At 56.5% G+C, this 24,079-nt stretch overlaps 2 protein-coding genes across 7 annotated transcripts in view; both read left to right on the top strand.

Annotated features, from left to right (window-relative positions):
• The window catches only part of P2RY6 (pyrimidinergic receptor P2Y6), a 56,669-nt gene extending 52,371 nt beyond the window's left edge, over positions 1–4,298 (top strand). For all 5 annotated transcript variants that reach the window (XM_073808499.1, XM_019946615.3, XM_033862313.2 and 2 more), the window contains one exon: positions 418–4,298. In XM_073808499.1, the coding sequence (XP_073664600.1) occupies positions 452–1,438 (987 nt within the window). In that variant the 5' untranslated portion in view covers positions 418–451 and the 3' untranslated portion in view covers positions 1,439–4,298. The remainder of the gene's footprint in view (positions 1–417) is intronic.
• Positions 4,299–8,964: 4,666 nt separating this feature from the next.
• The window catches only part of ARHGEF17 (Rho guanine nucleotide exchange factor 17), a 58,036-nt gene continuing 42,921 nt past the window's right edge, over positions 8,965–24,079 (top strand). The window contains exon 1 of one of the 2 annotated variants that reach the window (XM_073808489.1): positions 8,965–12,633. In XM_073808489.1, coding sequence (XP_073664590.1) covers positions 9,427–12,633 — 3,207 coding nt within the window. In that variant the 5' untranslated portion in view covers positions 8,965–9,426. The remainder of the gene's footprint in view (positions 12,634–24,079) is intronic. The other variant, XM_033862310.2, reaches the window with a different exon arrangement.

The raw sequence follows: 24,079 nt of genomic DNA, 5'->3' as shown, positions 1-24,079 counted from the left end.
GGTGGGTACATCAATCCCCCATTTTTCAGATGGGAAAACTGAGACTCAGATAAGGTACATCATATCACTCGCTCAAGTTCACACAGCTAGTAAGTAGCAGAGTTGGGATTCAAACCAAAGTCTGTCAATCTTCACTTACAGAGGAGACATTTGACTAGGGTTTTGAAGGATGAATAGAAGTTCACCAAGAATGTTGGTAGGAAGTGAATATTACAGCAAGAAAGTGGATTGGATTTCTCCCAAGCTTGAGCTTTATCATATTCCAGGTTTCCTTAAAGTGAGGGCTGTGGAGGGCTTCCGTGGGGTGGTGAGTATCAGAGATGGTTCAGGTGGGGAGATCAAGGCCCAGAGAGGGACAGGGGCCTACTGGGTGGTCAATGAGTGTGGCCACTGACAGATTGTATGTTGCTTCCCCAGCATCTCTGAATGTAGGAAGTCCAGTTGAACAGCCATGGAATGGGACAATGACACAGGCCAGGCCCTGGGCTTGCCGCCCACCACCTGCGTCTACCAAGAGAACTTCAAGCGGTTACTGCTGCCGCCTGTGTACTCGGTGGTGCTGGCAGCCGGCCTGCCACTGAACGCCTGCGTCATTGCCCAGATTTGCACATCCCGCCGGGCCCTGACCCGCACGGCCGTGTACACCCTGAACTTGGCCCTGGCGGACCTGCTGTATGCCTGCTCCCTGCCCCTGCTCATCTACAACTATGCCCAAGGTGACCACTGGCCCTTCGGAGACCTCACCTGCCGCCTGGTCCGCTTCCTCTTCTACGCCAACCTACACGGCAGCATCCTCTTTCTTACCTGCATCAGCTTCCAGCGTTACCTAGGCATCTGCCACCCTCTGGCCCCCTGGCACAAGCGTGGGGGCCGCCGGGCTGCCTGGCTAGTGTGTGGGGCTGTATGGCTGGCCGTGACGACCCAGTGCCTGCCCACAGCCCTCTTTGCTGCCACAGGCATCCAGCGTAACCGCACAGTCTGCTATGACCTGAGCCCACCTGCCCTGGCCACCCACTACATGCCCTATGGCATGGCCCTCACAGTCATCGGCTTCCTGCTGCCCTTTGTTGCCCTGCTGGCCTGCTACTGCTGCCTGGCCCGTCGTCTGTGCCGCCAGGACGGCCCAGCAGGGCCTGTGGCCCGGGAGCGGCGCAGCAAGGCAGCCCGCATGGCTGTGGTGGTGGCAGCTGCCTTTGCCATCAGCTTCCTGCCTTTCCACATCACCAAGACAGCCTACCTGGCAGTGCGCTCTACGCCTGGCCTCCCCTGCCCTGTGCTGGAGGCCTTCGCGGCCGCCTACAAGGGCACACGGCCCTTCGCCAGTGCCAACAGCGTGCTGGACCCCATCCTCTTCTACTTTACCCAGAAGAAGTTCCGCCGGCGGCCACATGAGCTGCTACAGAAACTCACAGCCAAGTGGCAGCGACAGGGTTGCTGAGTCCACCGGGGCAGGACACGTGGAGTCTGGGCAACCATTGTGTTTGCCACTGTGGCTGGGGCATCAAAAGCTCCACCAGCCCCAAACCATGCAGAGAATTAGAGCTTAGCTCAGCTGGGCATAGAGTGAGACCCCCCCCCCGACCCCAAAACTTCACCAGCAACTATTTATTAAGCCCTTTTTCTGAACCAGGCCCTGTGGGTACAGAGAGAGACAAGCCTGGGCCTGGTTCTCCAGAAGGTCTCAAGAAGCCATGGAGAGTTGGGGAGAGAGTTAAGCTGCTCACAAAAATATAGTACGGCATGTACTGTAACTGAGGAGTATGCTGCATACTTTGGAGTCACCAATAAAGGGAGTAAGAGAAGATGGGAGGGGTAAGTGAGAGCTTCTGGGAAGGGCCATTTGAGCTGGGTTTTGAGGGATGAATATGAGATCTCTGGGGGATGTACTGTGTTCCATTCATTCATTTGGTCCTCTCTGCTCCTTGTCCTCATCTCCACACACTCCCACCCCACCCCCACTCACTACTCCTCCATTCCTTATTCCCTCCTCCCAGATCTCAGTTTTCCTCCTGTGGAACAATGTGGCCAGCCCATGGCTGCTAGTATGCCACACAGACCCAGTACTGGCAGAACCAGCCATGGCAAAGGGAGCCTTCCACCTTAGAAGGTTAGAGCGGAGAGAGGAAAGGGCAGAGGGACAAGGCAGGGAGGGGAAGGACTGTACAACTTCTTCAGCATTTTTCTTTTAGCCCTGCCTAATCTCCAAGGCTCTTCAGCCAAGGAGGGCTCTGCAGGAGTTAAACTCCACAGTAATGTTGAAGTGTGCTTGCAGCTGGTAGAGGAAGGGGGAAAACCAGGCCCCGGCCCATCTTGGGAATCCATTGAAAGTGTCCTTGCTGGAGAGGCTGACAATTTGGACAGAAGGCAGTTTGATTCTTTGGGTCACAGCGAGGTAGATGTGTGGGGACATCAGAAGACAGACTAGTTCTTAGTCCCCATATAGTGCAATGCTGTGCCAAGCAGTCCAGGTGTTACCCATCTTGCATCTGAGACCAGGCTCTTCAGCTGCCTGTCACGGGGGAGTAAGAGATGGGGGAGCAGAAGGCAGAGGGCCTCCGCCAACAGCCCAGGCTGAGCGCGGCAGCCAGTCCCAGATGACTGTCCCAGCAGGATGCCAAGAACTGCGACCCCTTGGTTACTTTTCCAAGAGTGGAAATTGTGGGCCGCAGGTAAATTCCATTCCCAGCTTCCCTTGCAAGGCAGAATAGCATAAAGGGTTCAGACCCCAGAACCAGTTCACCTGGGTGTGTATCCTGGGTCTATCATTTCTAGCTGTGTTACTCTGGGGAAGTTATTTAACCTCTTCATACCTTAACTTCCATAACTGTAAAGTGGGAGTAATAATGGTACCTATTTTGTAAAGTTGTTGTGAGGATTAAATTAACTAATATGTGCAAAGCACTTAGAACAACGCCTGGAACATAGTAGGCATGCAATGAATGTTACTGTTATAATGGTTTCGCCTTTTGCTCACACAAGTTCCTCTAGGGTCTGTCTCTAGGAATAGGCATAGGAGGTTTCTAAACAAGGAGCTTTAAGCAGGGGAGATTGCAAGGGTTTTTCTTCCTCCTTTAGCTAGGAGGCAGCTAGTCTTTTAAGAAAAAAAAATTCAGCACACTTTTTTGAGAATAAGAGCCATAATACATGAGCCCCATCTGTTCCTATAAGAAGGAAAAAAATCATTTATTACATGCCAGGACCAGGGAGGGATTCCAAGCACCATTTGAGGGGCTTGAATTCCTCCTTCCCTTTCCCCTCCTTTTGTTCTTTTCCTCTTCCTCACCGCCCTTCTCCCTTCTCACTTTAACCCAGAGCACTCTCAGTGATGGAGGGGCAGGGCAGGGGTGGGGGGCTTACTCTGGGAAGGTCTGCTTGCTGGCATGGGGACAGAGACGACACAGACAGGGGTGGAGTGCAGTGAGGGGCAGGAGAAACCAAAGGGGTTGCGGAAGACTTCCTGGGGGAAGGAGCGGTGCAGCTGGGTCTTAAAGGATAGATGTAATTACACTGAAGGAAAAAGGGTAAGGGTGTTCCCTGGTGCAGGGAACAGCACAAACAAAGGCATGGAGGCTGCTGGAGGAAGGATAGGCGGGGCTGTGGCCTGATATAAAGCTGGAGGGTTAGCAGGGCTAGAGAGGAAAAGGCTGCTGGCCAGGAAAGCACTGGGGAGCCAGAAGGACAGTAGTGGCCATAGGCCGGGGTCTGTGCATTCTGGGAACCATGCAACGTGTGGTATACTCATTTTCTCATTTAATCCTTATAATACCTTATAATGGGGAAGCTGAGACCCGGATGTGGGAACTGACTTACCAAGGTCACACAGCCTTTCTCTAACCCAGATACTAGATCCTCCCCTGCTTCACCCTCCCTTCGCTCCCCTTTCCTTTCTTCACCTGACTTCCAAGTGCCCACCTGCCCCACCCAGTCCTAGTAACTGGGGACCCCTAGGAAGTTGTGCCAACCACAATGTCAATTCTCTTTTAGTTAGGCACAGTCTCCTAGGATGAAAACTTCATTTCCTAGCCTCTCTTGCAGCTAGGTATGGCCAGATAAATTACTCCTGGTCCATGGGATATAAGCCAAATGCCCTAAGGCAGTTTAATATGGGAGGAGGGAATGTCTTTAAGAGACAGGTGGTGTCTGGCCTCCCTTCCCTTCTTGTTGCTTACATTGTGACATCACAGCTGGAGCACCATCTTGGAACATGAAAAGCAGCTTGCGTTTCTGACCATTCCAGTTTGGGGTCACCTAAATCCAGACTTTTGCATGAGAGAGAAATAAATGTCTACCTTTTTTAAGCCACCAGTTTTTGAGGCCTTTGTTACCCACAGCCAGAACTAATCCCTTTACTCAGTATGCCTACTGAGATGGTGGACCTCGGTGGAGGCCAGGCAGTGTCATGGACTGGAAGGGGGACAAGGTCCAGCCTGGTGTGGGGGGCTGAGGCCTCCACCTAAGTAGGAGCTAGGAGTCAACAGGGTCTGGAGACACCAGGAAGGCTTCTTAGAAGAGTGGCAAAGCCTGGGGAGTGCTCATCCCACTTTTGGCTTGAAGCTGAGGGAGTGGTTGGGCTTCCTGAGGAAGAGAGTAAGAAGAGAGGGCCTGGATAGAGTCCTGGGAACTCTAGCATCAGGGCGCTGGGAAGGAGGAGGAGCCGGAGAGGTAGAGGGTCAAAGCCTGGGGTTTCGGAATGATGGTGGCATGATGGCACAGTGGAGGTAGGTGAGTCAAGGAGCAGCTGGAGGGGAGGAAGTGGAGATGCTGGGTGGGGAAGAAGAGAGAGAGGAAGATTCCAAAGGAGGCCAGGCCCAGGGAAGGAGCTTCCAAGACAGGAAACCCGTGAGTGTTGGCTGCTGGAAGTTGATGACAGGGAGTCAGAGGGGCAGGGCCAAGATGGGGGAGCCAGAGAGTCAGGAACCAGGGTTTGTCTCAGGAGACTTCCATGCCAAGCAGGAAAAGCCCAGGGTCACTGGATCTGTCCTAGCGAGGATGCTGCTGGCTCCTCCCTCCAGCTCAGACCCAGCCCAACCCTCAGAATCCAAGGGCTGGGAGTGCAGACAAGGAAACAGTTCATCCAGCAAACAACATTTATTGAGCACCTACTGTATGCCAGGCATCATGCTGAGCATTGGGTCCCTGCCCTCAGTGAGCTCTAGTCTGATGGAGGATGGCAATAATGAAATAAACACATACATATCTGGATCATTACAACCAGGCAGGAGAGCTCAGAAGAACATAAAGAGGGCCAGGGGACAAGGAAGGTGTCACTAAGGAGATAAAAAGCTCCTGGAATGGTCAGGGACCAATAGAGGCTGAGGACCAGGGGAGCCTTGACCCAGCTTGAGGTGAAGAGAAGGTTTCTTAGCTGAGGACTTTGGGCCTCAGTGCAGAAGGGCTGTTTCTGACTCTGACTTTGAACAAGCCCCCTTCACTTCTCTGAGCCTCTGTTTCCTTACTTGTAAAATAACGTTAATACTACCAGCCCTCCCTATGCCCCCAGAGGTATGGAGTGTGGAAAAGTTAGGGCATAATTTTCATAAAGTACAAAAGAGTATTATAACCCAAGAGAAGAATGGGCAGGAGACACAAACAGGCACTTCACTGAAAAGGAAACACATCATCAAAAAACATAGAAGAGGTATTCGACCCCAGCTTGACAATGCCTCTCCAACGTCGAACAACAGCATAGCTGTTGCTCCAGCACTTCTGCGCATGTGCACGTGAAGTCACGCACAACACTGAGCTGCACTGTTCACAGGCACGAACAGCTGGAACCGCCCAAATGCCCATCCATGAGAGAGTGGATGAATACACTGTGCTATATTCACACATCGGAATGTTAACACACAGCCAGAATGTACTATACCGACATGCAAAGTGGATAAATCTTAGCAGTATATTAAGTACCAAGAAATCCCAAACAATTATACACAGCAAGATGCCCTTTTTATAAAGTTTTAAATAACTAGAATGAAAATATATACTTTGAAGGAATACACAGATGCACTAAAACTATATGAAAAGGAAAGCAAGGGAATGCTGAACACAGGAGGTGATGGTAACCGTGGGTGGCGGGAAAGCAGCAGGAGAATGAGTGGTGGGAGAACTATATAATGAGATATAGAACATTGTAAAGGCCCTAGTTGTTTTGTTTTTTGATGGGAATCAATTAAATAACTGGTAAGAATGTGTCATGAATAAAAGGTTACAAATAATCCAATTCTGTGCACTTGAGGCCTAATTATACAGGAAAGGGGACCATCTCGGGTCAATTCTATTTGACTTTGGAACGGAGTTAGGAGCCAGACTCCCCCTAAGACAGCTCCTGTCCAGAGCTCATTGCTTCTTGGAGTCCCCTCACTCCTCATCTTTCTCCCACGTAAGTGCCTGAGGCCCATCATTGGCATTGACTGTGACCATCACAATCTTCCTATCTTCATTTCCCCAAGGGATTCTACAGCCCTGATATTGCTGGGTCACCACAACTCACTGGGTAGATGGGTTATTGTTTTCATTCCCCTTTCACAGGTGAGGAGCCTGAGGCCCAAAGGGAAAGAGCAGCATGCTGAGGGCCACCTGTCACATCTGTGAGGGTGCCTGCACTGGGCCCGGCTTAGTGTTGCTGTCCGCCCTGGCACCCAGTGCTTCCAGACCCCTTCTAGATGGATATTCTGAGGGTTAAAAACACCCAGGCCCTCTCTGTGCCTGGAAGATGACTTTGTCTCATCCTGAATCAGAAGGGGCTGGTGCGGGGAGCACTCATGACGTACTGTAAGCAGCCAGGCCGATCTCTGATTGGGTGAGCTTCCCATTGGGTGGAGGCCCAGCGTAGCTCCTTAAACACCCTCCCTCCCCACCAAGGGGATTCCTGGTCCAAAGGCCCCCCGAGGAGCCCACCTCAAGGCCAAGCTGCAGGGCGCTGGGAGCCTGTGACCTGAGTCTCTGCTCCTCTCCACCAGCTTCCCCATCTGTGATTTGGGAATAAAAACCTCTATCCTCTATCCCAGCAGTGACGTGAAGACAGAAAATGACCAGGTGTGACAGAGCTTGGAAAATTACCAATTTCAGATGGAAAGGGCCATCACTATTATTGGAGGGGGGCAGTGACTTCCAGGATGAGGGTCCCCCCCACCATACCAGAACAACCTAGAAGAGACAAGAGTCTGATTTCAAATAGAGTCAGAGAGAAGCACCCTTGGGGAAACCTTGGGGAAACTTAAATCCACTCCATACTTTTCAGATGAGGCAGCTGAGGCCCAGGGAATTGCAGGTATTTACCCAAGGTCACACAGCAAGGAAAGGGCAGAGAGACAATAGGCCAGACAGAGCTTTCTTCCTTGCTATCAATTTCCTATTGAAGAGTGAGCGATATGCTGGCCCCTTTGAGACAGAGAGGAAGTAAGGTTGAGTTGAGGGACTTATTGGAGGCTGGTCTCAACTCAAAGAGGAAGAGCTTTCTCCCTAGTTATTTCCCACAACCCAAGGGGAGCAGCAAGCAGGGCCCTGGGGTTCTCGCTGAGTCTCCGTGTCTCATGCGGTAGTCAGGCAATCCCTGAGTGTCTGCCTTCCTGCCCTACGCCCAGCCCTGCCTGTTCATCTGGACCGGGGCCTCCTGCTTCCAGGGCCTCCTAGCTAATGGGGCTCAGCCACAGTCCTCTTGGGCTAAGGGTAACATGAGTGTCCGCTGTTCCTGGGGAGGCTGATCCCAGGCCCAGGGAGGAGGAGGATACTGCTGGGGGCTCATCAGGGATATGGAACCAGCACAGGCTGTCTGGAGAAGCATGGTGTTTGAAGCTCCTGAAATCTGAATTTGAGTCATACCAGGAGCTGCCATTTCCTGACTTTGACACTGGTCAAAGTTCTTCTTCATGACCCACAGAGAAGGGGCAGTAAGATCTACCTCCAAGGGTGGTGTGAAGCAGTAGAAGCCACCCACACCTTGCCTGACAGGAGGGCGGATGGGAGTCAGGTAGGAGTGTAGGTTCGGCAGTGGTAAATCGAGGGCGTTCCCATCAAAGCGCCTTTTGTGTGTGAAGTCGAAGGAAGGGCAGTGCACTTTGTGAAGGGAATAGGTTTGAAACGGCTCCTGAAGGGACTAGTTAACGACTAGAAGGAAGTAAAGGAAGTGAAGTCTTCCCAACTCTCCGGGTTTTTTTTTTTGTTTTTTTTTTGGTGGCGGGTGCAGCTTTAGTCGTCCAAGGCTCCACGGGGGTGGGCGAATCCGGCCGGTAGACGGCGCTAGAGCCGCGTACCCCAGAGAGCTGGAGAAGGAGGGGGCGGGGTACAAGGCGCGCGGCTGGAAACGTGGGGGCGTGGTCACAAAGGGTGGGGGCCCCTGGAGCGGCTTGGGGAGGGTGGGGGGACAGTCAGAGCTGGACTGGCCGCAGAGGTGGGAGGGGCGGGGCGTTTGGGGGCGCCAGGGGCTGGACCCGGTCGCAGTTACAGCGGGATTCGCAGCGAAGGACCTGGTAGGAGGCGTGGCCTGGGCGGGGTGAAGGGGCGGGACAGGGAGCTGCAAGCGCCCGGGTTGGTCTGCGGCGCGCACCGCTCCCCCTGGAGGCGAGTCTCTCGGCTGGGAGAGTGTTTCTGCTTTTACCTGAGTGTCGGTGTTGTGTACGAGAGTTTGTGGGTCCGAGGTTGCCATGTTGGGGTCCCTTGGGCAGGAGGCGTTTCCGCCCGAATGCAGAGGGTGCGCCACCCCGACTATACGCCTGCGGAGCCGACCACACTCAGAGTTTGCGTGTTGCAGCGAGTGCTGGGGGGATGGGGGTCAGCTCTGCCCGCTGAGCTCCCGAGGGGCTCATCTGGAGGGTCGCTTCAGTCAGCCTGTGCTCAAGCAGTCTTATTTCTCCTTCCGCTCCTCCCCGATTCCCTCCCCTCCCCCTCACTCCCGATTCCCAGACTAGAGCGCGCCGGGAGCCCACCCCCTCTTTTGGGCGCGAGGCCCCGCCCCCCCACCCCCTTTCCTCCGCCACAAAGTTTATTTGCAACAAAAGGGAGCGAGGAGCAGGCAGCCTAGAGGGAGGAAGCGGGAGCCGGAGCGGGAGCGCGAGGGGAGGCAGGCAGGCCGGCTGGCGGGCGGGCGCAGAGCGGAGGAACGGAGCGCTGGGATCCAGCCAGTACCGGGTCGGGCCGCGATGCTCCGGGTCGCACCGGGCGAGGCGGGGGCTGGGCCCGGGAGTCGACTCTGAGGCGGGAGGGGTCGCGCGGGATGGAGCCGATGCGGCCCGCTGGCGCAGAAACTTGAGCCGCAGCAGATAAACCTGTGCTCCGGTCCCTGCACCCTTTCCCCGCTAACCGCCTCGCACTGCGGCTGCGGGACCCAGGCCTTCGGACGCCGGCCGCTGCGCTCCTTTGGGGCGGGGGCGCAGGGGGGGTTGGCCGCGGCTCCCCGAGGCCAGCCCCCCCAGAGTGAGTGCTGCCACCATGGCGGACGGGGCGCCCCGGCCCCAGCTTTATCGCAGCGTCTCGTTCAAGCTGCTGGAGCGCTGGAGCGGCGGGCCAGGGCCGAGGGAGGAGGCAACGGACGCCTCCGGGCTGCGGCGCCGCGCCTCGTGCCGGCCGGTCTCGGACGTCGCGGGCCAGCCCTCCCGGCGCGTGTCCAAGCTGGCGTCTGGGCCCCCGGCCGCCCCCGCGCAGCCGCGCCCGCTCCGTAGCCTCTCGCCGTCGGTGCGCCAGCTCTCCAGGCGCTTCGACGCGCAGCATCTGGACGACAACGCCACTGGGGCCCGAGACGGGGGCGTTTCCCCCGGGGCCGCGGAAGAAGCGGCGGAGGGAGCCGCGCGAGGGGCCTGGCCCAGCGTCACCGAGATGCGCAAGCTCTTTGGTGGCCCTGGATCCAGGCGGCCCAGTGCCGACTCTGAGGCTTCGGGGACGCCCAGCCCCGACGGTGCCGCGTGGGAGCCCACGACCCGGGAACCCCGGCAGCCACCGACGCCACCTCCTCGGACGTGCTTCCCCCTGGCGGGCCTGCGTTCGGCGCGGCCGCTGCCGGGCCCAGGGACCGAGGGGAGGAGGCGGCGGCAGCAGCAGCAGCAGCAGCAACAGGAGAGAGCGCAGCGTCCGGCGGATGGTTTACATTCTTGGCATAGCTTCTCCCAACCGCAGGCCTGGGCCCGGGCCTACCGCTCCTCCTCCTCCTCCATCGTTTCCTCCTATCCTGTCAGCAGCAGTCGGACTGCCAGCTCCAGCGAGGAGGAAGAGGAGGGCCCGCCGCCGCCGCAGCCCGGGGCGCAGAGTCCGGCCTACCACGGCGGCCACTCCTCAGGTAGTGACGAGGACCAAGACGGTGAGGGCGGCCACTGCTGGGGAGGGAGGCCGGGGCCCAGGCCTAGAAGCTCCCTCTTGGATAAGGACTGTAGGCCAGACAGTTATGGGTTAAATCTGGGCAGCATGGACTCGGCAAGGGGAGCCAGGAGCCCCGATCCCCCAACATCTCCAAGAGCCCCTAGGGAGGAAGGGCCCCAGGAGTGGGGTACTGGCTCTCCTCCTTGTGAACCAGGTCCCCAAGAAGGACTTCGGCCCTTGTCAGACACTGTGGGGGGAACTTTCCGCGTGGCCAAGGTGAGCTTTCCCACGTACCTGGCCAGCCCAGCAGGCTCCCGTGGTAGCAGCCGTTATTCCAGCACAGAAACTCTCAAAGAAGAGGACCTGTGGGCTAGCCGGAGCTCTGGGAGCTGGGGCGTGTATCGCTCCCCTAGCTTTGGAGCTGGGGAAGGGCTTCTAAGGCCCCAGGCTCGAACCCGCACCAAGGGACCTGTGGGCACCACGAGAGCGTTGAGGGATGGAGGATTGGAGCTGGACAAGAGCCGGCAACGGAAGTCCTTGTCGAATCCAGATATTGCCTCAGAGACCCTTACGCTACTCAGTTTCCTGCGTTCAGACCTTTCAGAGCTGAGGGTCCGAAAGCCTGGTGGGCGACATGAGGACCTTGGGAGCGGCCCTTTAGATGGCAGAGATTCGCCATCAGCAGGTGGCTCTGTAGGGCAACTTGAGCCCATGCCCTCCCCAGCCCCAGCATCATCTGGCACCCGCCCCACACTGAAGGACTTGACGGCCACCCTTCGAAGGGCAAAGTCATTTACCTGCTCTGAAAAGCCCATGGCCCGCCGCCTACTCCGCACCAGTGCCCTGAAGCCCAGCTCATCTGAACTCCTGCTGGCAGGCCCAGGTGCTGAGGAGGATCCACTGCCCCTTGTGGTCCAGGATCAGTACGTTCAAGAGGCCCGTCAGGTTTTTGAGAAGATCCAGCGCATGGGTGCCCAGGACGATGATGGAAGTGACGTCCTCCCTGGAAGTCCTGACTGGGCAGGAGACGTGATCCGAGGGCAGCGGTCCCAGGAAGAGCTCTCCGGCCCTGAGTCTAGTCTGACAGATGAGGGCATTGGGGCAGACCCTGAGCCTCCTGTTTCAGCATTTTGCAGCCTGGATACCGCAGGGGTGTGGCGACCCCTTTCCTCATCCTCAGCCCAGACCAACCACCATGGCCCTGGGGCTGAAGACAATCTGGGAGGGTGGGCCCTGGTGTCCTCTGATACCCCTCCCACACCAGGTGCCCTCCGCCGGAGACGCAAAGCCCCGCCTTCGGGCCCTGGTGGGACTGACCTGAGCAATGGGGAGGCAGGTGAGGCCTACCGATCTCTGAGTGACCCAATTCCACAGCGCCACCGGGCTGCTCCCTCTGAGGAGCCCTCTGGGTTCTCCGTGGATAGCAACCTCCTGGGCTCGCTGAGCCCCAAGACAGGGCTTCCGGCAGCCCCAGCTGTGGACGAGGGCTTGACCAGCGGCCACAGTGACTGGTCTGTGGGCAGTGAAGAGAGCAAGGGATACCAAGAGGTTATTCAGAGCATTGTTCAGGGCCCTGGTGCCTTAGGGTGTGTGGTCGATGACAGGGCTGCTGGCAAAGCCCCCAAGAAGAAATCTCTGAGTGACCCCAGCCGCCGTGGGGAGCTGGCTGGGCCTGGATTCGAGGGCCCTGGAGGGGAGCCCATCAGAGAGGTCGAGCCCATGCTGCCTCCGTCCAGCAGTGAGCCCATCCTCACAGAGCGGCGGGCAGAACCAGAAGAGCCCAGTCCTGCCAGGGGCCGGGCACAGTCTGAGAGGGCCCTACCTGAGGCCCCGCCTACTTCCTCCACTGCCCACCGTGACTTCCACCTTGACCCAAAACTGGCTGATGTTCTGTCCCCACGGCTCATCCGCCGTGGTTCCAAGAAGCGCCCAGCTCGGAGCAGTCATCAGGAGCTACCGAGAGAGGAGGGCATTCAGGACCAGGCTGGCAGCCTGTCTCGGGCCCGACCCTCCTCCAAACACGTTCGTCATGCCAGTGTGCCCTCCACCTTCACGCCTATCATGGTGCCTGAGCCACCGACTTCCGTTGGCCCCCCTGTGGCTGTACCAGAGCCCATGGGCTTCCCTGCCCAAGCCCACCCCACGTTGCAGGCACCATCTCTTGAGGACGTCACTAAGCAGTACGTGCTGACCCTCCACTCCAGTGAGGTCCCTGCCCCAGTGCCAGTGGATATGCCCTGCTTGACTCCGATTGCACCGCCCTCTGCCAAGGCCAAGCCCCCTGAGACGGTCCGGGCTCCAGATGAGCCTGCTCCAGCCAGCAAGTGCTGCAGCAAGCCACAAGTGGTGAGTCTTTGTGGGGGGCCTTTGGGGTGGGGACGAAGGAGGGCCAGGGACAGTGACTTATGCAGGAGTCTCTTGAGTGTGCTCACTGGGCAGGTGCCCAGGTCTGAGGGAGATTCTCTGGTTCTGGAAGTGCCCAGGCAGTTTTAAGCGTGTTACTGACACAAGGCTGCTGTCTTCTCAGGCCCCAGAGGCTTCAGGCTTCTGCTGGTACTAATGTCAGAGGTTCTTATCTGCTCTAAGGTATTCTGGGTGATAATTACAAAGGGTTCTAATCAGGTCCTTTAGATGTTTTTCAGGGGCTGGTTTTAAAGATTCCTATCTGGTTTTTTGTTATCAATACATAAGGAGATGTGAGGGTGATGGAACTTTCTCAAAAACCTTGCTGCCTTATTGGCCAAACCCCTTGTAGGATGTTTGGCTCAGGGGCCCACAGTTGACATGGGTTTGCCATTACTAATGTGGCTTTCCCATGTCAGATCAAACTCTGGGTCTGAGCCTGGGCCTGGGAGAATTGGAGAGGTACAAGGCATTACTTTATGCAGTAGTGGAGAGGGCTCCATAAAGTACATTGGCAGCCCTGGCTATTCTATGTGACTCAGTCTCCCCATCTGTAAAATCAGAGGGGTTGTGGACAAGGTGGTGCCTCTATCTCCTTCCAGCTGTGCTGTACAGATTTGTGGGGAGTCCATGGGTTGGAATTGGGACACTCTTTGGGCCTGAAATCTGCTAAAGCCTCCTCCAGTTAGAATGGGTACCTCTGAGGGAGGGCAGGGTCAGGGAGGAGCTGCTGAAGTTCAGCAAAGAGGGGCCTTGAGAGAGGTTGGGAGTGGTTCTGGCCCCCACAGGCAAGGCTGCCTCTCTGGGTCAGGATGGGGGCGCTGGTCCCCCATCCTGCCGGCTTGCATCTTCTCCCCACCCCACCCCCTTCCTGGTGACTCTGAGATGCTTCCTCCTTCCCCTGTCAGACCCCAGGCCCCGGGGGACTCGCTCTCGGGGAATGGCTCTCGGCCTCCACTTCTTCCTTCTGGCTTCAGCTGTCCCTGGAGTTTGGGCTGTGGGTTCAGATGGGTTCTCAGCAGTGTGGTGCCGTGGCATCCCAGCTGGAAGCTAGATTCGAGGCTCTGGATTTTGGGCTTAGAGTGGAGATGACCTGGGGTTATTTCAGCCGTGGCCTGTGCTCCCACTGTGTTCCCTGCCAGAGTGAGGTGCCTGGAAACCCTAAACCCTGGACTACTTTGGTTACTGCCGGTTCTCAGTGCCCTCACGGCCCCTCTAAACTCTCTCTCTCTTTGTTTCTCTCTGCTGTCTCTAGTTCCCCGGTCCTGGCTCTGGTGTCTCTCACAGAGGCAGCAGAGTCAGTAGGCAGGGAGTGGGGAGAGGGGACATTTTGGACCTGTCCTTCTTTCTGAGAGCCCGGTAGGGCGGCTCAGGTGCCCCTAACTCCAGTGCCAGTTGTCTTTGGAATGTCAGGGTGGGGGAGGGTGACAGCAGGGGCAGCTCCTGCCAGGGGCCCCATCCCCAGGTGCTTTTCCCTTATAATTTTCTCCTCTGGGAGAGAGCAGGGGTGAACCAAGGGACTCGGGGAGACTGGGGGGAGGGGGACTGTTCCTAAGAAGAGGCATTGAGACCCAGAGAGGAGGTGGGAGTTTTTGCAGAATTGGCTCCTGGTCTACTCATCATATTGTCTCCACGTCCCATGTGATCCTCAGGGATCATGTGGAACAGGGATCTCAGCCCTGCCACCCCAGCTGCCCCTAGGGGTTGTGAGGTGGGACATACCTGCCCATAACACAGGTTTCTCCCTGCCCTCAGTGGAGGCTCTCTCCAGCCTCCAAGCCTTTGCTCACTCCAGTCCTCCTATCTGTCCAGGCCCAGCTCGCTATCCCCTCTTACCCCTTAGGGGAGAGAACTGGTGAGTCTGTCATTGGAAGAATAGGGTTTGAGCCCTGGCACCAGATCCTTGTGTGGCCTAGGGTCAGTCACATCCCTGCTTTATGCCTCACCTTCCCCTTCTGCAAAATGAGGTTAATGGTCTCTGCCTGGCAGGCTTGTGTACTGTGAGTGGGTGGTGTGATCATGCCCTCCCTGGGGGCAGGAGAGGGAAAAAAACAGGGTCCACTGCCTCAGCTGCTTCTCAGGGAGCAGCCTTGGCCCCTCCTCCCTGCCCCCTACTGATTTCTGAGCACAGGGCTGGGCATTCTGGGCCTCAGTATAACCTGGTGGACTTCAGTCAGCTCAGAAGAGATTCACCATCCCCTAATTCCCCACTCACTCATAAAGCCTGGAAGTTCTTCCTTCTGCTAGCCTGAATCCCTCCTGCTGTCTGTCCCTTTCTTTCTGGCTCCAGGAGGATGGGGAGCAGCTGTCCAGCTCTCCTTCTGGCCTTCACGGAGGAGACAGTGTTCCCTTGTTTCAGGCCCAGGGCTCCAGTCACGCTCCCTGGCCTGTGGGTGGAGATGGTGTGGTGTGGGCTCCAGAATAAGAAGGGAAGAGTCTGTCACGCTTTGCTGATGAGGCAGAAGCCAGTGTGAGCCCAGCCAGGGGGCTGGCAGGAAAGGCCCCGGGAACAGAGGGAGTCCCTGACCCACCCCTGGGCTGCAGGAAGTCCCTCAAAGTCAGGTCTCTCCCACCCCAAAATCTGTATTTGCACTCTGTGTGGTGCTGCCTCTCTGTTGGGAGCAGGAAGCCTGGTTCCAGACCTGGCTTAGCCTCTGACTTGCCCTGAGATCTGGACAGAGTCATCTTGGGCCTCGGTTTTCCCATCTGTACAGTGGGTGGTCTTTGCCTGGTCATTGAAGCTCTGTAGCAGAGACTCAGCCTGCAGGGTGGTCAAGGGAAACAGGAGGAGTCGGGGTATGGCCAGAAGGGAGAGAAGGCAACTCTATGCATCAGCTTTAAGAACCTAGGAGCCCAGGGAATGAGGGGTAACTCATGGTTGCTTTCCATGAACGGATGTGCTGGGGGGGGAGGCCCAGTTGTGGAGCCTCCCTGCCCTGCTCCCTCCCACAGCCCTTGTCATTTCCACTTAGGCCCACGGTGGCCTGGATGATCAGCGACTCTTCATCCCAAGGCTTCTCATCCTGCCCTAAAGTACAGTCTCATGATCTAACCTTCTGCCCTCAGGTACCTGATACCCGTTTGACAGAAGTGACAACTCTAGTCCAGAACTAGGAAGTGACTTAAGTCTCAGAATCAGATGGATGGACTCAGAGAACTTTAGCATATTGAAATAGCAGTAAGAGTGGCTAACATTTATTAAGTGCTTACTATATGCCAGACACTCTGAATGTTTCATTCTTCAAAAATGAAAGCTGTGGGCTTCCCTGGTAGCGCAGTGGTTGAGAGTCCGCCTGCCGATGCAGGGGACACGGGTTCGTGCCCCGGTCCGGGAAGATCCCACATGCCGCGGAGCGGCTAGGCCTGTGAGCCATGGCCGCTGAGCCTGCGCGTCCAGAGCCTGTGCTCTGCAACGGGAGAGGCCACAACAGTGAGAGGCCTGTGTACTGCAAAAAAAAAAAGAAAGCTGTGAGAATCTCACAAGACTGAATTCTTAGAACTGCAGACTCAGATTCCCACTGAATCCTAGAATGTCATTGTTTTAGAGGCGAAGAGGCCCGAAGGGTCCCTGTTTCTTGGTGGAATTGGCCTACCATCTGAGTAATGGGGCAGGGGGCATTGGGGGCATCACCTGCACACCCCTGTCTGAACACTTTCATGGTAGTTATTTAATTCACTGGAGCCCATGTTTGCGGTGGGAAGAACTTCAAGACTCAGAAAGGAGAATGCCGACTTTAAGGTCCCATAGTGTGGCAGGGCACAGCGAGGTCCATGCACCACCCCCTGCCCCCAGCAGACATGGCCCCCATCCCCAGCTTGCCCAGCCAGCTCCCTGCCTTGCAGAGGAACGCCAGGCTGCAGCTCTTTGTCACCTTTCTTCACTCTGTCTCCTTGGCAGGGAACCCACAGGGGTGGGGATTCTCTCCTTTCCCTCCTTGGCTCTTTGCTATGATTTTTCCATGGAAACTGGTTCTGGGAGAGGAGGCGATTAGGACATTTGGAATTATGAGTGGTACCAAATATCTATAATTAAATGTCTTGTCACCAGCAGGAGGAGGGTGGGAGGGGGAGGACAGGCACAGGGCTGTCCCTTTCCTCTGTTTATTCCCTGCCCCCACCCACTCCTTCCTAAGCGCCCTGGGCTACTGGGGGAGTGTGGCCCAGGAATGGGTTGTCCTCCCCTCACCACAGGGAAGAGTTGGGGGATGGACCAGAGTTGAGCCTGACATTTTCCAGCCCCACATTTCCAGGACCAGCTGGGTTTCGGAGGCTGGGAGGCTGCTGCTAATCCTGTCCCCAGGGGGCTTCCAGTGTAGGAACTTGCCCCTCCTGCTTCTTTCCCGCCCATCTGTGATCTTTCAGGCTACACATGCTGCCCCGCAGTGGGGTGGAGGCATCCCCAGGCTGCCTGGGGAGCCGAAACACTCAAGAGAATTCAGGATCTAGTAGCAGCCTGGAAGGGGCTGTAGGATGTTGAGGGAGTGGCCTGGGGGCTGGCAGGAGAGGCTTCCTGAAGGAGCCTCTGTCTGGAGCTTGGCTTTGAAAACTGGGAGAATTTGAACATCCAGAGAAGAGAGGGAGGGGTTCTAGGAGGAGAGCATAGCATGGGCAGAGGCTGGTAGGTGGGAAAGAATATGTTAAGTTGTGTGCCCTAGGAGTTTGTTTCAGAGACTTGGGTGAGCCTTGATAAGGCAATGCATTCGTCCATTTGGCAAATACTTACTGAACCCCTAGACACTCAGGCACTCTCCGAGACCCTGGGGTACAACAGCAAGCAAAACAAAGGCCTGACCTCATGGAGCTTCCAGACTAGTGAGGAGACCTATCTGTAAATGGATACATTGTGCTACAGGGAGAGATGGGGGCTGGGGAACAAAAGAAACCAGGATAAGGGACTAGAGAATGACAGGGAGGGGTACTCTGTTAGATTAAGAGATCTGAGAAAGTCTCTCTGAGGACGTGAGATTGGACCAGAGGCCTGGAGGGAGCAAGACAGGTGGCTATCTGTGAGGTGAAGAGAGGAACAGCAAGTGCAAAGGCCTTGACGTAGAAGTCAAGAGGACTCTGTGGATGGAGTTAAGTAGGCGATGAGGTCAGAATTACAGGAGGGTGGAAGTGGGTTGGGGCCAGATGAGGTAGATTTCGCAGACCAATAGGAGGTCTTCCGTGTTTACTTGAGGTGAGTTGGGGCAGGCACTGTTGCAAGGTTCTGAGTAGAGCAGTGACCTAATCTGACTTAGGCTTTCACAGGTCTGCTCGGGCTACTCTGTGGGGGTAGATTGCAGAGGCCGTGGCGGGGGGGGGGGGGGGGCGGGTGGATCAGGGAGGCTGATCAGGAGGCCACTGGAATAATCTGGACAAGAGATGATGGTGGCTTGGGCTGGGGCAGAGGCAGTAGGGTGGTGGGTTTCTGCTGCAGCCCAGAGGGCTTTGTGAGGGCCTGGACTCCAGCATTCAAGGTGAACAAAGAGCTACTCCAGCTCCTATGCCTGGGCAGTGTGTGATGGGTCACTGAGAGTGAGGAGGGGAGATTGACAAAACCCCCAGGGTAGACTGGAACTTTACGCTGCACTAGCTGCCCCCTGTAGACCTCTGTTGGTGTGACTCAAAGGCTAGGAGGATGGAGGTTCCCAGGGCCCCAGTGAGGCAAGTGACAGTGCCTTATCCCACTGGTGTCTTCTCCACAGCCACTATGACACCTGTCAGCTGCAGCTTGCATGTTACCTGAGACAGGGAGCTCACACCACCCAAAGGCAGCCCTGTCCCTCCCATCTGGTCCTCTAGCTAGGTGGGCATCCCAGTATACGGATGAAGCAGGCCCAGAGCGGACAGAGGCTTACCCAAGGCCCTATGTCTCAAGTATGGAATTTGGCCCAAGGTGTCCTGACTCCTAGGCCATACATTGTCCCCGCAGAGTTCCCACTGAGCAGAGTTGGCAGGGTTGCTGGTAGTAGGGCGGGGGAAGGGGGAGCCTATGTTTCCCAGAAAGGCTCACAGCTCTGGCGTACTTATTGGGAAGTGTGCCCAGGCAGCCTGGCGCCTTGCTGGCAGGCCCTGAAATGGGGGCCCTGGGTCCCTTGGGAAGCAGGAGCTTATTAGAGACATGCCCCCCCCGCCATGGGAGTTGATACTTCATGCAACTCCCCCGCCATTACCCACCCCCAGGCCTCTGAGGCATTCCAGGGGTGGACAGAGGCAGAGGAAGACTGCCAGGCTGCCACACTCTGAGCTGTGAGTGGGCCCCAGCCCATGACATGCAGGGGCCTAGGGCCCCAGCCAGGATATCTGAGCCCCGCTCCAGTAGCTATGGGGCTCACAAGGGATGACTTGGTATGACACATGGAGGTCTGCACTAGGGGTCAGGAGACGTCGGTTCCAGCCTTAGCCTCACCATTTTCCTGCTGTGTGGCCTTAAGTAAGACCCTTCCCCTCTCAGAGCCATGGATTCCTCCATGTTCTTGGGCACCAGGAAAAACCTCCTCTCCTGCTAGGAGAGGCAACAGCTGTCCTTAGTAGGATCCCAACTTGTAGACTGAAGTGCCGGTGTGGGGCTCGCAGCCCCCTTAAGCCACTGAGGAGACCGAGGCTCAGAGTGGGGCTGGGACTCACCCAGGCCTGGCCCCCAGGGCCCTTTTCCCTACGACCAGCTGCTGCTCTGCACCCCTCCACACACATAGCGGGGGGCCTCTCCCCGCACTTGTGAGCTGTGGGGCTCACTCTGGAGCCTGTGCACAGAAGTGTTGATGCTGCCGCTGCTGGGACGTTAACACTTCCTCTGGGGCTTGGGGAAGTCACGGGGCTCTGAGACACTCCCTGGGCAGGGAGAGAGGAAGAGGGAAGTCTCCAGAGGTACCTGAGGTGGGAGGCACACGAGCTAATACCAGGGTCTAGGCTGGCAGATAGGTGGTGTATTAGTTTCCTATTGCTGCTGTAGCAAATTGTAATGCTTAGTGACTTAATACAAATGTCATCTTACAGTGCTGGAGGTCAGAAAAAATGGGTTTCACTGGGATAAAATTAAGGTGTTAGCAGGGCTGCGTTCCTTCTGGAGGTTTTAGGGGAAAACCCGTTTCCTTGCCTTTTCCAGGTCCGGTGGCAGCCGGCACTTCTTGGCCCCTGGCCCCTTCCTCCAGTCTCAAAGCCGGCAGTATAGCATCTTCAGATCTCTCTCTCACCCTAAACCAAACCTCCTGCCTCCCTTTTATAAGGACCCTTGTGATTACTCTAGGCCCACTTGAATCATCCAGGATAATCTTCCCATCTCAAAATCTTTACTCACATCTGCAAAGTCCTTTTTGCCACGTAGGATAACATATTCACAGGTGCATTAGGATGTGGACGTCTTTGGGGGCCATTATTCTGCCTGTGACAGGTGAGCAGAGGGGTCGGGCTGTTGGCTCCTTCAAGCCAGAGCCCAGGGTAGATGCTGGCACAGGGTAGAGCTGGTGGACGCAGGCCCACTGCTTTTATCCTGCATTCATTTCTTTCCCTGATCATTTGTCATTTTTTCATTCATTCAGCAATTGTTGAGCCCCTTGATGGGCAATAGGGACACACAGGGAAAGCTTGGACATCATCCCTGCTTGTCAGGAGTTCTCAGCAAGGGTCTTAGCCCTCTGATGTGGGTGGGGTCCAGAGGGTGGCCGAGCCCTGCTCTGGTGGGAGAGGGACAGAAGAGCCAATGGGTCCCCTGTGGATGGGCTTGGCTTCTAGGGTGGCTGGCTAAAAATTGGGATAAAGCAGCTCCCAAGAAGAGCAGTTGCCAGGAGAGTTTAGAGCCAGGGCAAAGAGAAAAGAGGGGGATCTAGGATGGGGGTGGGAATCACATCTCTGCTGGGCTGGCCCGGGCTGACTCGGGGCAGATGGTGAGGAACTCCCTATTCCCATGTGCTGGGAGCTCCATGTTGGGGATCGGCGACCCTGGTGCTGGGTTGGACCAGAGGGCCTGTCAGGTCCCTTCACGCCCTGAGGGGCCGAGGTGCTGCCCAGGAAGTGGCACCTGAAGGATGGCGCGTGGAGGGTAAGGAGTATGGTCCGCGTCCCTTCTCTTCTCAGGCTGGCTTTGAGACCCAGGGCAACCATTTATGGACCCCTCTGAATCCATAAAATGGGTGCATTACCCCTTTACTCCCCCAAGGATTACTATCAAGATTAAATGAAATAATGCCAAGAGGGTTTCCTCAAGAAATGTTAGTTCCTCCACCATGACTAAGATGCTAAGATGTGGGCTTCCCTGGTGGCGCAGTGGTTGGGGGTGCGCCTGCCGATGCAGGGGATGGGGGTTCGTGCCCCGGTCCAGGAGGATCCCATGTGCCGTGGAGCGGCTGGGCCCGTGAACCATGGCCGCTGAGCCTGTGCGTCCGGAGCCTGTGCTCCGCAACGGGAGAGGCCACAACAGTGAGAGGCCCGCGTACCGCCAAAAAAAAAAAAGATGCTAAGATGTTAGGATTCTAAGATTCTAAGAGAAATTGATTCCAAGTTGCTCAGATTCTCGTTATCTCTTTCCAGCCATGAAGCAGGACAAAGCTCTGGACAGGAGGGCTGGTGGGGTCCTGGCTACATCTGTAGGGTTAGTGGCCCAGCAGCCTGGGCCTTTGGAGGTGGGCGGAGGGAGAGGGACTAGACAGTGAAGTGGAGCCAAATGCCCACTGACCTTGTTCCTCTCTCCAGCTCCCCCTCCCATTTTGTTACCACCAGCCCCATCCTGCGAGCAGAGCAGAGTCAAAGCCCCAGACCCGCTGGAACCAGCCTGTGAAGTGGGTCTCAGTCCCCTCTGCTTACCATTCTGGGCTGAGAGCCCCTCTAAGGCAGGGAGTCTGCCGTCTGTGTGCCCTGGGCTTTGGGGTCAGACTGATAAGGGTTGACCTCTCTGACCTGACTGACTCACAGCTGGGTGGTATCTGACAAGTCATTGCATCTCAGCCCTGAGCCTCAGTTTCCTGCTCTGCAAAGTGAGGATGATATGGAGTTACCGTGAGGGCCGAAGAGAATACTTACGGAACCCTCCGCCCGTGACCCCAGGTCTGGAAGCTCTCAGAATTGTGGCCACTTTAAAGTGTGCGCTTTTGAGATTACTGGTTCAGAGTGTAGAATCTCATGGCTTCAAGATGAAGGAGTTTGAGTTTTTTTCCAGAAGGCTTCCTCTTAACTTGATTTTGTTCGTTCACTTGAGATCATTACTTCTTGGTTCTGAGATTCTGGGGCTGGGGAGAGGCGGGGCAGGTCCTGGGCCAATGGGAGGGCAGTTGGGGGACTGTGATGGTGGAGGCCAGGCGGAGGGAGCAAGCACCAGGTTGGTGTCTGTTTCCTGTTTATTGGTTCCCAGGGGGTGAGCAGGCCCTGCTCCCTAGCAGCATGGAGCAGAGGGAGGGAGGACTGGGGTCCTGGCTGCCAGCCAGCCCCATAGCCTGGCCTCCTGGGACTGCTGAGACCCCTCCCCCAAGCCCCCTTGGACAAACATCCAGTCCTTTCCCAGGACAGGGCATTGGAGGTCAAGGAGCAGATGTGAAGGGAAGGGGCAGAAGGATGGGAAGGGACCCCCTCCCCCCCAAAAAATCCTACTGGCTCCATCTTTCTTGGCTGCCTGTGTCACTGAGGTCTTGCTCCTGGTTGCTCACTGCCCACCTCTGTCTCTCCTTGTCTCCCTGGGGTGGGTCCTGGTGGTGAGACGTCCAACTTCTTGGCAGGCCAGGAGGCAGGAGAAGGAAGAAGAGGGGCAGGGGCTTGAATGCCGGGGTGGTCCACCCGAAAAGACCCTTAGAAACCAGTGTGTCTTCTAACCACCCCTCACCCCTTCATTATTCAGAGGGGGAATGAAGGCCCAGGGAGGGAGGAGGTCTCGCCCGAGGCCGCGCAGTAGTGGACCAGGCCCAGCAATCTGCCCGTGCACCTCAGAGCTGGGTTTAAGGGGCCACTGGGAGTTCTTGAGAGGGGAGGGGACATGGGTCACTCGGCATTTTAGAGAATTGGGCTGAGCCAGCCAGGAAAGAGAAGCCTCGATGTATGTCTGGGGCCAAGAGGACAGGAGGTCTCTTGTTGGACCAGACAACACAGGGAGGGACTGTGTGTACAGGAGCCAGGTTAAACTGGCTCAAGTCCTAGTTAAACTGCCGAGGCTTTGTGCTGTGGGCGGTGGGGAGCCGTGGAAGATAAAGAGCTGAGGAGGAACAGTGCGCGGTGGGCACATGAAGAGAAGCAGCCTGAGCTTAGGGGAGCCACGTGATGGAGGGATGGAGGGAAAAGAACTTCCTAGGGAGATAATTTGTAGGTAAAATTTAGGCTCAGAGGCCCTATTCAAAACGGGGGTAGGGGGAGTAGGGCTGACCTCTCTTATTGGAGTTAGAGAATGAGGCAGTGGACAAGATGCAGGGTCATCTGAGTCATCCCCCTGCCTCCGGGCAGAACTTTCCTCTGCATTTCTGGACGGAGGAGGGACCTCTGAGCCAGCTCAGGACCCTGCCTCTGTGCCCCATATGCTTTTTGTCTAACTTCCATTTCCTTCTGCTCCAGAGGAAGTGCCCTGCTTCTCAGTGGGGTCAGGGGTCACCAGAGAACAGCAGAGCTCCAGGCTGCACCCCCAATCCAGCCCTTCTGGGACCAGCCTGGGTAGGGAGCATGTGGGAGAGAGAAGGAGCAGGCCCATCCTGCCTGGCTGGCTATGACCCAAGGCACAGCACTTGGCCTCAGTTTCCACATCTGTACAGTGGGAGTCCCAGATGTGGCAGAGCCCAGGAGAGCTCTGGATTCTGCAGGTTCTCAGGAATTGGGGGAAGAGTGGTAGGTGGACAGGCAGGCAGCCTTGCTAGCAGTGCTCAGAGTAGTTTGTAATTGAAGACAAAGTATCCTCATAATATTTGTACCATAGACCCCAAGACAAGTGCTGTTGTGTGGCCCTGCAATCTTGGAGGCCTTCCTGGAGGAGAGTAAGGCAGAGGTTGTAGGGAGAGGAGTGATTCAGATTTGGGGTCTGCTCCTGAGCCTTGGTTTTCTCGTCAGAGGCCTAAGTATCCTTCTAGCTTCTTGCTGCTTCTGGGCCCTCCTCTCCCCTCCTGCCTGGACCAGAGCTTCCAGGCTTCTCCCCAAGGCCAGCGGGGGCGTTGCCTGGGGCGGGTGAGGAATTTCCGAGGGAACAGCTAAATTCAGCCCCGGCTAAAAATAGTCCTGGGCCTGGCCTGGCCCAGCGGCTGGAAGAGGAGGAGGGCAGGAGGGCAGGGTGAGCCATTCCTCTGCCTGCCCCACCTCGTCACCTGGACCCCGGGCCTGGGCTGGGAGGGCCTCCTCCCTCCTCCACCTCTTTCCTCTACTCATAGCAGACCTTTCCATCACTGGGGGCGCCTTGCTTTCTTTTCTCCTCCTTCCTCTGTTGTTCACCCTGTCCTCCTCCCTGTCT

The sequence above is a fragment of the Tursiops truncatus genome, chromosome 8 (genome assembly GCF_011762595.2).
Source record: "Tursiops truncatus isolate mTurTru1 chromosome 8, mTurTru1.mat.Y, whole genome shotgun sequence".
Lineage (NCBI taxonomy): Eukaryota > Metazoa > Chordata > Mammalia > Artiodactyla > Delphinidae > Tursiops > Tursiops truncatus.
Note: the sequence above shows the minus strand (reverse complement) of the source record. Positions and strands in the feature narration are given on the sequence as shown.